Here is a 15,643-nt window from a genome sequence, read left to right as displayed (position 1 = left end):
GCAGCTTTCGGAGTAGTTCCGGATAGGGGGTATAGAAATGGTGATTTTGCGTACAATTTCGGGGTTTTGAAAATAAAAAAGAAAAAAAAAAAAAAAAAAAAAGGAGGGAAGGGGTTTAGTTTTTTCTAGGATGTGGGAAACGTCCTACGGAGGAAACGCGGGAAAATTTCCAAACGATTCACCTCCATAATTTCTATTGAGAAACGGCATGACGGGGGAAACGGATTCCCCCATCACGACCCCTCTCATCTCCTCACACATATCATTCGTCAAGTCACATTAAACTTCGAGGACTTTCTGGTACTGTGGACCAAGATAAAGAGTACTCCAAATAGTTCCATTATTAGATCTCTCCACAGTGGAGTAGGCCGAGGGGAACGGCCTTTGTCCGGTTGCCTATTTTGGAGAGGAGCCAGACTATTATTAGATCACTTTTCGGAACTCGGTGTCAATTATAAGAGAGTAAGGATGGAAAAAGATCGTACCTTGTCTATCGGATATTGATGTGTAACGATGATACTCTCGAGCCGGGCCATTGTTAATGCTTCTGCGGAGTTTTTGACCAAACTAGCCCTCTTTCAAAGCTTCTTTTACCGGAATGGACTACCCTCAAATTTAGTTATCAAAAGGGGTTTAATTCACTCATCAGTGTTATTTTCTTGGGCAATTTAGTATTTTTGTTATTTTATGTATGTAAATCTAAAAAAAAAAATATTATTTGACAATAAAAGTGCTGATCAGTTTAACGATTTTATTATAACTATAGTAAATTAAATCACATTTGATAAATAGGTATGAAGATAATCTATTTTATTAAAATATTTTTAAAATAAGTTTATTTTAGTTAAAAACTCTAATTCTGTATTAGTTCGGAGACGACTACTAAGTACAAAGGTTTTTTTGATAATGAGAGAATTTTTTTTTAAAATTTTGGATTAAATATTTTTTGTTCTCGTATATTTTGGGCTTAAATTATTCTTACTCTTTTAAACCTTTATTTTGTATCACTGTGTATGTATGTCTGTACTCTTTGACTAAGTTAAGATGGTTAAAATCTTTATCCAAAACTAACGTGATATATATATTAAAAATTGCTAGCTGTTTAGATAAAAAGCACTTATTTAATAGAAATAGAGTTAGGGTTAGGATAAAGTAATTTTAGTCCAAAGTGCAATGGGATAAAAATTTATTTCACCCTTTAGGTTTTCTCTTTCTATCTTCAATTTTGGAGAGAAAAATAAATTCCCTTTCTCTTCTGTATTTGATGCTGTTTTGAAATTTTTTATATACTTGGTTGATCAGTAATTTTTATATACTTCTGTATTTAACTTTTAAAATATATTAAACAGGTAAAAATAATTAGCCATACTCTTAAATAGTCAAAACTCAAAGTACAGGCATGCCACATGACTTTAATATTTTAAAAAGAAAATCTAACGCCAGACTGACGAAAGGGTTAATTTGTTGAATTAGAAGAACAATTCTTCGAGAGGGTTGAGTGATATTAATCTATAATTTAAGGAGTGGGGTTGTAATTTACCCCTTCTCTTATTTGTTAATTGAAGAACAGAGCAAACAGAGGTATTTCAGTTTTATTTCTCTTTTGTGCTCAGATCAACAACACAAGGAGAGAATTTTCTTTTCTCTTATCTTCCCATCATTTGTAATTGGTACCTGGATGAGTGCCATGATTGATCCTACCATTTTCGCAACCACTGTCATGTTTGTAGATTGTAACACTGTTAAGACACAAATTGCATTTTCGATATGGTAACACAAAAAGGATGGCTTCAAGATGATAGATTCCATATGACCATATCACAAGGCTGAAATAATTGACTCAGTTACATAATTAGAAAGCTATCTTCATCATTTCAACACATAATTTTGCACCAACAGGATAGAACAAATGACTGTGCAGCAATAGACACAGATATTTGTTTTTGTTAGCAAAGATATTGAACCAAGGCTTGAAGATATTTATTGATTAAGTACATCATGGGGACCGAGAGCAACTGCTAACAATTACCGGAGGAAAGAGAGCTTCCTAGATAAAGATTAATTCAGTTTTAACCCCTTGCCATCTTAAGCGGAACCACGATCTCGCATTCGTCAGCTGCAATAGGGTCGCAGCTTAAAGGTTTTGATAGCCATGGCATAAATGCTCCTTCATGGCACAGGTTCTGCAATCATTGCACATTAGTCAATTATAGCAACATACTTGTGCAAAAAATAATGAAGTCCAGGAAAAACGTTCAGAAGAAAAATTGTCACTGAAATTGCTCATCTCAAAAAGAGAGCTACTTGGAAGTCTGAAAGATCAAATAAGCATCACGGATGGAAAATAACACACCGAGATGTCTAGAGAAGTATACAAACATTAGTCGAAAAGTTTCTGTCTATTCAGTTCCTGATTAGTTGCAATCATAGACATTCTTGAAGGTTTAAAGGCTAAATACTTTCAAATTTTGAGCGTACAGAACAATGGTATCATTTATAATTTCGGATGGGGAATGCATATTCCTTGCAATTTTCACTTCTGAATGGTTGCAACCTTATTAAGGTAAGTTCTCTACAAGTGAGTTATTTCATTTGTCTTGAAATGGAAACAATGCTACTAATGCTTCAAGGTTAAATTGAGTACTATATATTTTGAGGGCTTTCCTTCAGGGATTTGAATAATAATCCTCAATGTGTTCAGTTACAAAAAAAAAACACATTGAGGACTAAAAATTGCATATAGATCTATACAGCTTTTTCAAAAAAGGATGCACTTGCATTATCCAAAGTGCAGAAGTCACGTACTATGCCCTCTTAAACTTTGAAAGTTACATATATATACTACGTTCCTGTGATTAGATTGAAGGAACTGCACAAATGTAACTTTCACTTTGCAAAGTGTATACAAGCAATTATACATTTAAGGGAAAACAAAAATAAAATTCTTCGATTAAATCTTACAATTCTGTGGTGCTTTTCTCTACCTTATCCAACCAAACAAGTCACTCAGGTATAATTTCTGCGAAAAAGAATGACTACAGCAGATAATTTTGTATGCCAGAAATAATTTTCATTGCTGAATTTAAAATCCTGCCTACAGTTCTTCTACCTAGATTCATCCGTATGTTGCACGGTGAGCACGATGAACGATGCCAATATTTTGTTTTTCCACTCCCTGATCTAGCATCACAACTAATCATCTTGACGTACATTTACTTCCTGTCACGATGACAGTTTTTGACTTTTGAGTAGTTCCTTGTTTGTTCTTTTGTTTTATATTACACTACATTCTTCACAACCAATAGTACATTTTGATTGTATAAGATTGGTCTTAGTATATGCAATCCTAACTAAACTGTATTGACAATGCTGTAGGCACCCCCAACAAAGTAATGCCCAGCTCTGCCTCCGTTTATAGTTATGCTACAAGTTCATGATTTGCTTTCCTGTCTTCGTAATATACTCTGGAAATATGGCATATGCATAATAGGTGTAAGTGTATTAGCCTAGATAATTTTACCATGTCATAGAATGAGAATTGATGTGATGGTTGGAAAGTCACAAGGTAGTGTTAGACCAAAGATGCCCTATGGCTTATAGTACTTCTGTGTGTTGGTTGTAAGATCATAAAGCAAAGAAATAGATATCTTAAGCCAACAAAATTTCACCCCTCCCTCAGACTCTTATTAGGCTGTTTAACAAGCACACCTCTATGTTCAGTGATGCTATTTCTTGAAAACTTTAACATGGAACTTCCTGAACAGCTGCTTCTGTTTGAACTTTTAAGTAATAAATTGCAAGACCTCCCTCCCATACAAGATCCTGACAATTGGACTATACAATAACTCTTGGCTTACTAAGCAGTCACCAGAAGAAGATGAGTACTACCAACTTAATGGATCAACTACGGGAAAGCCATAAAAGAAGTTCATAGTTATGACCATTGACTTCCTCAAAGAATTTCTATGCAGTATATGCTATATACGTAAATACCGAACTATATAAAACTCTCATATATTAGGCCATTCCACATAAAGGTAGAGAAAAGCAACATGAGATGTAGAAATCATTCTTAGACATCACAATTATTTAGTCATTTGATTCACAAATAATATTAACACTCTATTTTAAAAAGGAATTAAAATAAATTAACATCAGAAAGAAGACAGAAAATAATTACCTTCAGCCAGAAGAAGAATTTGCGTAAGAGGCTCAATCTCCCATAACAGTCGGAAGAGTTTATCTGCCTTGCAAGATCTACAAATTAAGATTAATCACTTTTACTACCAGAAGAAGACAAGGCTGGCTACAAGGTACAAGACACTACTAACCAAGGTAAATAAATTCAAACCTCGTGGTAAAGCAAACATGTAGAATTGAGACTATTTTAGCTTATGCTTATGAAGACTTTAAGAATTTAACAATTAGGTAAATCTGTTCCTATAGAAGAGATTAAAGAGTTGACCAGTATACCTTCTTTTCTTAACAAATAATTATCCAAAATTATGAAGCTCTTTCACCACTTCTTGTCCAGATGTTGTATCAATCCTATCCATATAAACCAAGGATAGCAATTTCAGCCAATCTCAAGTTGGGCCAGCAAAGAATCTGACATGATCCAATAGAGTCAGAACACAAAGTAGATTCAGATTCCACCACTTCTCAATCTCTTTCATTGTCGCAATCTTCTTTTCATTCACTAAATAATTGCAATTCACTTTTATAAAAGATATCTCCTCCCAAGCATATAATCAGCCTAGTACTTTTGAGTAAGGCACTCTCCAAGATATGAAAGCTAATAAGCTAGTATACACGTATTTGCTCGATTGCTTTAGCAAGCTCCCAAGCATCTAATCAGCCTAGTACCTCCAAGTTCCCACTTGTCATGTCCAAAATTATGGAACTCATCTGAAAAGTGGATGAGTATAGTTATTTATATCACAACGACTATAAACAGTTCCTCGTTCCCATTAACAATACATCCCCTCTTTCTATTAGTGAATGAACGAGCCAGCAACAACTAGTGATCCCACAAGATCCTCAGACGATTCTGCATTTTGATAATCTTGCATGAGTGTTTGTCTCTCTTTTTTATTACCTTTCTCTTTTATCTCTCCTTCCTTTCCACCTTTTAACTCCCTTCTTTCTCCCTCTTACTGCTACAAAACAACAAAGAGAGAGAGAGAGAGAGAGAGATCTTCATCTCACTTTTGCAGCTGTAGCTTATGAGCATATAAATTTACCAAATCAAGCTCAAAATTTATCATAGTTTTGATTTAGTGAATTTTTTTTTAATTTTTAAACTTCATATATCAGTAATTTTATTTTCTTATTTTTCTACACTTTTTTCTTAAATTTCTTAAAAAATCAGCACTTTTAAAATAATTTTTAGATTTTTTATGTAATTTAAAAATACCGAATACTGTTTGAGATAAGTGGCCAATACAGCCTATATGCCCGATAGGTATTGTTTTTCGGGTGGCCAATCCCGATCTCAATCTCAATCTCAATCCTAATATTCAAAACCTTGATACAGACTAAGCATTCTAATAAATTTAGAGTTAATCATGGATATTCTTGAAAGTTTTGTAATAGCAAATTCCTTGCAGGATAGGACATTCATGAAATCCTGATAATACTTCTTTACTTTTGCTAACTCCGAGGAAATAATAGATCAGCAAGGTAAGGATATGCCGAGTTGTGGGCCTTTCTTTTTAAACTCGGGCTTATTTTAGACTTGCAACTCAAAAAAAAGCATCGGAAATCATAGTTCATTGCTCTCTTTGGTTCAACTCTTGTTTGCAAATAGCCACATATGTTGTCAGTTTATTGCAAACAATCTCTTCAAGATGAGCTACATACGTATGGACTCCTCCCTTTTCCAGTCTGCTAAAAAAACCACTTGTTATTAGCTGTTGTTGACTTGTTTCCATTCGTTTGGTTAATTAACCTACCCTAGTTAATTCCTAGTTAACCTAAACAAAGGAAAAAAAAATATAATAATCAATAAAAAGAATTGTAAAGTATTAGAAGAGAATTTCAGACTAGGGCATATCGCAGCAAATATTACCTCTAAGCTAACAAAACCTACATCTTTCGCAACCATATCTAAATTCTGAAAGAGGATGTAATTTGCAAATAAGTCAACTAACAGTTGTTCCTATAACAAGTGGCATTTGCACAAGAAACAGTTAAACAATGATCCATTTTTATGTATTACTCTATAAGAGCTAGGCCAACTAATTTAGTGGCCTTAGTTCGATCCACATTGGGATCACATTAATGACCAAAAAATCAAATTTGATTTATTCACATTTTGTTTTATTAACTTCTTAGAACTTGCTAAATTTTGCTCTTAAATAATACACTTTCCTTTCATTGTCAAATACCAAACAGTAACTTTGATGTAAGAGAATTCCTATAATATATAAACCTTTCGAATAGGCAGGGAAAGAAGCATCTATGTTGTTCACATAATTTGATCATGCATTCAGGTAATGAAACAAGAAGAAAATGGCCAGGTAAGATATTTGTGTAGCTTAATACACAAAAAGAAATAGTTAATCATATTAAATTCCTGCCTTAGCAGTTCTGTCGTATAATGTCATACTCTTTATGTTGAGGAAGTTAGGCTGCACGCTAGCAGGAAAATGGTCATAGTCTGAGATAAACAAAGTTTAGAGCTCATGGAAGCTTTGCCACACCCTCAAAGAGCACTCCATGAAACAGAGATAAACAACTGACTGAAAAGAAATCTATCAGATAGTTTACCTGGGTAGCGATCAAGATATGATAGCCCCACCTCTTTTGTCATATAGCTTTTGGACCCACTACGCAAGTGTATATCTTTGTTTAAAGGTTTCCGATCAGTTGCCTCCTCCATAAGCGCTTCATATTCATTCTGATCATATGGCTCACTTAGAATGGCCATAAGTTTGTTCTCAAACTCAGCTGAGCCACAATAACTAAGAGGTAGCATGGTCTCATGAACATCTTCACATGCCTGGCCCATATTTGTAAAACATTATGGAAGTCAATCTTCCCAGAAAATCTTAAGAACAGATAAGCAAATGAGTAGCACATCAATATAAAAGTGTCAAGTTAATGGAATCCTAATAGACTTACTATTAAATCAGATGACTGGCTATAAGGCACGAGTCCTTGTTCATCAGGGTATATAACATTTTCAGTTGCCAAATTTTCTGAAGTATTTGCCTCTTTTTGTTCTTCATATATTACAGAGATACCAGATTCATATTCCAGAATCATTGAACCATTTTTTAGCTTTAAGAGACTTAAAAATGCCAGGTAAGATTCTTCAACCAGTGAACATCTCATCTTAAGCTGTTTGCTGAGAACTGAGCATCTCTCGCCAGACAGTTTGTTAGGGACAGAAGGAAAATAAACATTTTCATGTGAACTTGGATATGATCTTTCACCTGCCAGACTATCAGCTAGGCAATAGCTAGCTCTGTCGAACAAAATGTTACCTGATTTCACCAAAGTTTCCGAGTTGTTCTCTCTGGAAGATAGATCCTCTCCTTCATATTTCACAAAAACAGGCCTGCCATTATCCCCATTCATCATTTCAAGAATATATGACTTCCCATCTTCCCTTAAATGTTCCAAGAAGACTTTATAGACAGGATCTATAGATGAATTATCATATACATTTCGATTATCCAAGAATTTCTTATAGTCATTGTCTTCCAACTTGGCCACCATTTTGCCCCAGCCAAATTTCTCACAAGAGGCCAGGACTGCTAGCAGATAGGTCTGGAAACAATTCAACAAAGAAGCACTTTGTTTGCCATTACAGTCCCATCCTGAGAACAGAGCAAACTAATTAACCATGACAGCTGATAGGAACAAAACATTTTCCCTGAACTTTCAAATACACAGTAGGAGCAACTAGAACAACATAGCTATCTTGCTGTCTCCGCTAAAAATCTTTCATCAACTGTATATAAAACACATTTTTTGGTTCATTTCTCATGTTCAGGTATATGCATCTACTGTTGTTTAGTAAGCTGTATAGATCAGGAGAAAGATATTGAGACCTGAACACGACAAATAAAGCCTGCTTTAAAATTAAAGGAATTTACTCCTCTAGAAATAACTGAAAACACAAAAAAGACAAGATATCTTCAATGCTTAAGTAGTAACATGAAAGACTTATGGAATCCAAAGCTCCATGTGGATGATAAGATTAATCATATACTATATATACATATAAGAACCCAAAGGAAGAGACATATCTTTAACCAAAACATGCATTAGGGAAGCAACATCAAAACATAAGATATCCAGAAGTTCCACATATCTGATAAGCTTCAGAGAATTTCAAGCAAACACAATCTAGGAAAAGATCGGAGTGCAAACAAATGCAAACAAGAGAAAAATGTAGTTCGTGGTCCCAAACTAACACCTTGCCTATGGCACTTTCAATTATTAGATGATCAAACACTAGAAAAAAAAAATTTCCACCCGAGTTGATTAGTTCCTCATTATACCATGACTTTTAATAAAAAATATCTAATATCTGCACACAAAAAAATAATAATTTAACAGTAGTATCTTCAATCTGGAGGATAAAGTTTCTAAAAGTTAAGAGGTCATGGTTGAGGTGGGACCACATACATTCGTATGTTCCACATAATCAATTAAATATCCTAAATCCCAATATTTCAGTTAAATATTTTCTTTCTATGCTATGAATTCATATAAAAAGGAAACATTAATATAGGAGAATAGTCTCTCTAAATCAAGAAAATCAATCTTTTCAGTATATTTTTGTGATGGATTCTAAATGAAATAATTTTTAGGGAAATTTATAAAACAACACACTACTTTTGCCATTTATTATCATTTACACCTTGCTATATGGAACTTCATAGTCCAGCCCAACCTTCTGCATTTCCATCAGGAAACCTTCACATTAGTCAGTCTGATTCAGAGTTACCACATGCATTTTTTAAGGTAACTGCATGTGTCAAAGTTGCTACAGTTAGATTAAATTCAACTCAGGGTGTTTGTATCCAATAAAGCCAAAAGACCAGGATATATAGGTCCAAAGGTATTGTCCAAATGATAATAAACATAAAGTGTAGGATGTTGTTTAAGATTTCCCTTTCTCCATATTGTCTTGTGCATCTGACTAAGAATTTAGAGTCAGATTCTAGACTAGAGAATTGAAATATTGAAACACAGAGAGGGCCGATGCTTATGCTTGATGTAAACTGATTGGAGTGTACAAAGAAAAAAAAAACAAATAGAACATAGCAGTTCTGATTTCAGAGAGAGAGAGGTCTTAGTCAATTCTTTAAGTGCAGAAACTTTTATTAGCATTAACTACTGGCTGCATCCATTACACATTTTACTTCCACAAAGTCAGTAGGTACAAGCTAAATTTCAAGTAATCTTTCTACTGATTTTAGAACCGCCCCTATCCTGAAATGTAGCACATATACCCACATATTCAACAGCATTTCTGCATGCCTTTTCATAGAACTATGATATACTTACACTGGTTCATGTACCCCTACTCATTTATGAACCTATGCTACTCTAAAATGTGGTCCATGTGCCCACATACTAAGCAGCATTTCTTCATGAGGTTCTTTTGCACACCATGTAGGAGCAAACTCCTTATCTGTATGAGTCCTCTTAGATATCACATAGGACCAAAATTTGCTGGACCACAAAGCACTTATTTAGGCCTTCGTCTCACCAAACTTTCACCTACAAATCTACAAGTAGCATACTTCAGTGATAACTCCTTTCCATGGATAGAAATGTCCAAGTTCCATATTGCTTTATAGTTTTTGATATCGTTCTTAATTTCTACTAATTTTATTTACATGTATAAACTAAAAGGATCTTTAAGTAGAGAATGCTTACGTGACTCAGCTATATAGTGTATGCACTATATCATCTCTCAATCACCCGCATACTTTAACATATCAGACATCCAAATATTTTAAAGCTTCCTTTCATTTTTCTCTAACCCTTTCAAGAATCTTCTCCTACCCAAACTTTTTAAAAATACCCAAATTCCCAAAAACCCAATATTTGTCCGATAAATTGGACCATGATTTGTTCCCTTCTATAAGACAGCCGTATACACATTTACTTGCAAGAACTAAAAAGGCGTTCACCTAAAAAAGATCAAACAGAATCTAGGCAAGAGGGCACCCACGCAGGAATGCCGCAGGAAATAAAAGCTTAATTGTCTCAATTTCGGAACTTTGGAGCAAAAAGAAAAATGTTTGGACCCAAAAATGTACGAAGTGTGAATCGAAGACCCATTCTTCTACCTCAAAGACGGAATCGCCAATGCCTTCTTTGGCTCGGAGCTCGCCTTCGACGATGTTTATAGAAACGAGTTCAGAGAGAGAGAGAGAAAGTGAGTGTCCGGAGACTGGTGGCTTAACAGGGTTTTAACGTTTTGCGAAGAAGTCCGCACCGTGTTGGAGAAAAGAATGTTTCAGGGTTTTTGCTTCTCCTAGTCGTCGCTCAATTATTTCACAATATACCAAAGCTGCCGACTTCCATATAGCCTTGTGCATTCATTTCCAATAATAGTTCTCTTTTATGTAAAATTTACAACACTGTAGTGAGGGCAATTCTAGTTATTTCTTTCTTCTCCTAGGAGTGGTTTTTGACTCAACTAAATAATCTGATAACTGAAGGCTTTAATTTAGCTGGGGGTCATAAATTGGTTGACCCACCTAATTTGATTATTGATAAACAAGATAACCATATGACACCAACATTTATCTTTAACATATCGAAATCATATTTATTATCTCAACTCATTTATCATCTATATAATCTATTTATAATAAATATAAATTTGTTAATATTCTGAATGACTTATATATTGAATAATTTGTGTTATCCGATAACTTGTTTATGACCTATACAACTTATTTAATGAATGGTTTTGTTCGTGCTTAGAAATTTAACTCATTAGAAACATATTGTATTCGTGTTTGCATTAACTTAACCCGACCTAACATGAACCCGCCTAACCCAACCCGATTGTTATCCCCATAATTTCTCCTATCTCTTTTTCTTCTCTTCTTTTCCCCTACATTTGAGAAAAGAAATGAAAATATATCACTTTAAGAACATTTCATTTTTTTTTTCCAAGGAAAACAACAACATAATTGACTTCTCAATTTTAGAATTTATGAGTTAGATTAACAATTTCATCAGTAAGTGAGTCCACCACCCAAGATGCTTGATTGGTTCTATTTATAACATTAAGAAGCAAAAGGGCATCTGATTCAATCTATTTGAGATGGTTTGTTTTATAGGTATAAAACAGTTTCATGCATTGTCACGGCTTCAACACTCAATTGTCGAGTTGAAGATGCCATATCTCACCCCTACTAGAAAAGGAGCGTGATTATCAGACTACTAAATCCACTCCCATGCTCCACTAATCATAGTTCAATTTAAAAAAAAAAAGTCGTTTATGTTCACCTTAAAACAGTTCCCAACAGACTAAATAGTTTGAAGAGTTGGATTTCATGCGCTCAACAAATATTAGGGCTATTAAAAAAGTATGTTGACTCGTAAGGTTTGTCAGCTAGACGCATTTATAGCTCAGCTACAACTCTAAATGAGTTGAGCCGAGCTGAGCCAAATTATGCTCAACTTGATTAGGACTTGATATCATAGCTTCATTATATATATAAAAAAATAATTTAATAACTTCAGTTATTATATATATATATATATATATATATATATATATATATATATATATATATATATATATATATATATATATATCCATCTCTAAAAACCCTAAACCAAGCTCGTCCATTCTGAAGTTGCCCTCTTTCTTCTCTATCTTCATCTCCATCTCACGTTTAATCGCTACCATCACCAACACCACCATTAGCTCCCAGATGCGAGATCTCATCACTATGCTTAAGCTCATCCCTTTCTCCTTCCTCCTCTCCCTCCTTCTCCTCTCCCCCTTCTCCGCCGAGATCAAAATCCTAACCATCTCCTCTGACTCCCACAACCTCACCCTCTTTGAGAAGTTCAACTTTACTCCTATTATCTCCATATCCCTCTTCTCCATCTCCATCACGTCCTCTATCTCTATCGACCCCTCCCACCTCGACTTCTTCCTCTTTTTCAATGTGTCCCTCCTCTAAGCTATCTACACCTCTAAGCAGTAGTAGAGTGCACTTGGATGCATCCTTGAACTAATCTCTGCCATTCTCCTATCTTCCAAAATTCGAAAGCACTAAACTCACCTTGCCCAATCTCCATCTTCCAAAATCCATATCTTCGACGGTCGATCTCCATCTATAATTATTTGTTCTAAAATTACCTTTCGTTATTACTCTGCAGTCTGCCCATGTAACGATGTCAAGCTACCGAGTCAAGCTCGAGCTAAGAAAAAAAAAATTATCTAGTCGAGCAAAGCTAGGCTAGCTTGCTCAAGTTTGGCTCAATTACACCCATAATGAAGATGTTCTCAATATGGTCGTTAGTTAGGGTGAGTGATCAAGTCTTTTTTTCAAGCTCTTCCCCCTCGCATTAAAACAAATATATTTTTATAGTTAAGGATCTACAATTGATACTAGTTAACAAAGCATGCAACCAAGATCTCAATTTATTAGAGAGATTCTCCCTCATTAAACTAGAGTCCATATCTCTAGTTGTCCCAAACATTGAGATTCAATGATAAACAAGTCCTTATGAGATTTCACAAAGTGGAGGCAACCTTCAACGAAAGATTTAAGAGTACTTCAATAGAAAAATATATTGAGAATATCTATTAATTAGAAAGGGTAGAGATGTTAAAAGTTAAAATATAGGTTGGATATAAAAAAAATATCACCAACTATAATATTTCCTATAAATAAAAGCAATTACATTATTTCAAAAGAAGTATAAAAATACATCAAGTCGCTTGATAGATACTAAAATATTGAAAGTCCTACTTCCTAGATTGGCTAGCCAGTCGGCACACGGGTATGTCTTTCTAAAATAGTGAGAACTAAAATAAACATGTAAGAGAAGACGAATATTACAATCAAACACCATTTTATCTCATACTCTTATTTCAGTACTAAGTCCTCTTTTTCCAACCAAACACCTAATGATAGATTAGGATAAACAATTCTTTTATCCCATAATAAGTTCTTATATTATCTCAATGTCAATTTTTTCTTATCCGCAACAAAATAAACTCGGTAATTTTAAGACTAAGGTCATTTCTTTTTTGAGATATGCAATCTAACGATTAGATTTAGATGACAATTATAATGAAAAAGAAATCTTTGCAGAGTTTCTATTAAAAAATTTTCAAATATATAATTGCCACTATTAAAATCATTAAGAACTTTCAAAAATATTATTTCTCTAGTTAAATCTAACTACTCAAGAATAAAATTGAACTTAATCACTTTGCCATTGTATAAATTGATTAGGATGCTTTCAAAATTATATATCACTACCCAATATTATAGTACAAGAAAAATATGTTTATACAAAACAAAACTATTGATCAATATTTACAATATAGGGAAAGAAGATATTTTAGTTATTTAATCAACGGACCTTTGGATTGAGTAATCAAATTTAAATAATTGTTCTTACTACTAATCAAAATAATAGATTTGCAATTGAAGGCATTCTTTCATAAATTAATGCTAAGAGACTTACAATCTGCTATAAATTTCTACCCATATTTTAGATTTGTATCTTCCTCTCATATTTGAGTTTTATTATTTATGAATTCAAAAATAGATATAACATTTTGGAGATAATTAAGTCATTTCTCTGTTTAAATGTGGCATTTCTTATCACCTCGGGGATGACAATCCTATCATATTCTAAAGAGTTATCAACTATTTTAAATCTATCAATTTTTTTTTTATCACAAGTCTAATTCACTTTGAAATTTAAGATCACTAATCAAATAGTGACTTTCATGTATAAGTTCTTTTCTTACTTTTAAGTATAAGTTACTTTTTGGTTTAAATATTTATGGAAAATTGAATGCCGCTAAGTGAACTGCTAAGTGTTAGGGGGAGAAAATTTTCATATAAGTTGCTAAATTAGACAACGATTTATATGTTAAAAGTCATTGTCTGGTTCAACTATTTATATGAAAAGTTTTCTGCTAAAACTTAACAATTTACTTAGAGATTTGTAAGATAATTGAAGAGATTGATGAGTAATCTATAAGTTTCTTATTAACTGCTAGAAGTTTTAGTGATTAGTTTTGATCTGAATTTGGATCTATCATTTCTTGTCCAGTTTAAGATTTTTCTACGTAAATTTTTTTATATTTACGATTGTCTTTTTAATGCTTTATTTTCATATATTATTATCGATAATATATTGATAGATTCTATCTCATAGCATGTTAATTACGTTTTTTTCAATTAGTATCATAACATACCTAAGGACTCACATAATTTTTTTTTCATTATATCACTACTAAAACATACGTTATATTAAGTTGGACATATAAAAGTATTACAAAATATACATCCCAATGATATCATAGGCGCAAAGGGTCAAACATCTAGTAAATGTTTTGTGAGCATTGCAAACCTATACATGCATAGCTCTACATAAACACCAAAGGAAGCCCTAACGAGGCGTAGATAAAAATAACCATTTATAGCAAACTATCGAAAAGAAAGTTGAACAAACTAAAATAAGTGGCGAGCATAGAGATAAACTGAGAAAGTAAAGCAACAATAAATCTTGATCTATAGTATTGAAATAATAAAGATACAACATATTGAGACTTTATTTGCTTTGAGAATATAGTTCAATCTAGAATAGCCATTCCTATTTCTTACTCCCAAAATGCCATCTTTATCTTAGGAATAGCTATTCCTATATTTACTTGATGTAACGATTACTTTTGATATAACATAAAATAAATATAAAGTACAAATAAGATTTTTTTTGACCAAAATGCCCTTAATTTGGCAGGAATTTAATTTAAAGTCTTCTTTATTGTAGGTATGCATTGTTTTATTATAAGTATGTAATGCTACTTGTAAGTATACAATAAAATATGGATGTGATAGAAAAGAAGAGATAGGTGGGAATATTAAGTGGGAAAATTGGGTGAGAAAATTCTAATTATATATTTTTTTATTTATGGAATGAGATAAATAGGTAGTACAAGAGAGAAATTTTACAATGAGCCGCATCAAGATTAAGATAGATAAACTTTTTATTAGCCTCAAATCCCAACCAAAAATCCCTAATAAGACTACGAAGCTCCAAAGTAAGCTTCTTAGGAAAAATAATCGAGGACATGAGGTAGATAGGTATTGAATTTAATACAATTTGATCAGCATTAGCTTATCAGCATGTAAGGTGTTTGACTTTCCATCTTTCTAGCTTCTGCTTGAACTCGTTGACTACAGAATGGAAGTCCTCCACCTTGAATCTTAGGACAATTAGTGGGTTATCTAGGTGTTTGTCGTTCTACTTAGAACGAAGGGAGAGAGAACACATTTGCTTGGCCTTTCTACTTAGAACGAAAGCTAAGTTATAGATTAGATAAATATGCTAGGTTTCCATGATATATATGTTATATATATATATATATATATATTATTTTAGCATAGAAAATCTAATAAAT

At 33.2% G+C, this 15,643-nt stretch overlaps 1 protein-coding gene across 2 annotated transcripts; it reads right to left on the bottom strand.

The window, feature by feature from the left end:
* Positions 1–1,827: 1,827 nt before the first annotated feature.
* Positions 1,828–10,474, bottom strand: LOC140768059 (uncharacterized). Of its 2 annotated transcripts, none has more exons than XM_073108146.1 (5): positions 10,317–10,473; positions 7,126–7,826; positions 6,772–7,003; positions 4,181–4,257; positions 1,828–2,183 (listed from the first exon to the last, which is right to left on the bottom strand). In XM_073108146.1, exons 2-5 carry the CDS (start codon positions 7,723–7,725, stop codon positions 2,070–2,072), a joined length of 1,023 nt encoding a protein of 340 aa, XP_072964247.1. In that variant the 5' UTR covers positions 7,726–7,826; positions 10,317–10,473; the 3' UTR covers positions 1,828–2,069. The 2 variants fall into 2 exon arrangements, 1 of the variants encoding a protein (XP_072964247.1); XR_012105684.1 differs by having other exon boundaries at positions 2,138–2,183; positions 6,803–7,003; positions 10,317–10,474.
* Positions 10,475–15,643: the final 5,169 nt, after the last annotated feature.

The sequence above is a fragment of the Typha angustifolia genome, chromosome 10, assembly GCF_048772165.1.
Source record: "Typha angustifolia cultivar Huaian chromosome 10, ASM4877216v1, whole genome shotgun sequence".
NCBI classification, from domain to species: Eukaryota; Viridiplantae; Streptophyta; class Magnoliopsida; order Poales; family Typhaceae; genus Typha; species Typha angustifolia.
Note: the sequence above shows the minus strand (reverse complement) of the source record. Positions and strands in the feature narration are given on the sequence as shown.

Coding starts and splice junctions, on each gene's coding strand:
- LOC140768059 (XM_073108146.1), bottom strand. CDS start 7,725: ATGGTGGCCAAGTTGGAAGACAATGACTATAAGAAATTCTTGGATAAT. Junction 7,004..7,125: donor GCCAGTCATCTGATTTAATA/GTAAGTCTATTA, acceptor AATATGGGCCAG/GCATGTGAAGATGTTCATGA. Junction 4,258..6,771: donor ATATCTTGATCGCTACCCAG/GTAAACTATCTG, acceptor CTTAATTTGTAG/ATCTTGCAAGGCAGATAAAC.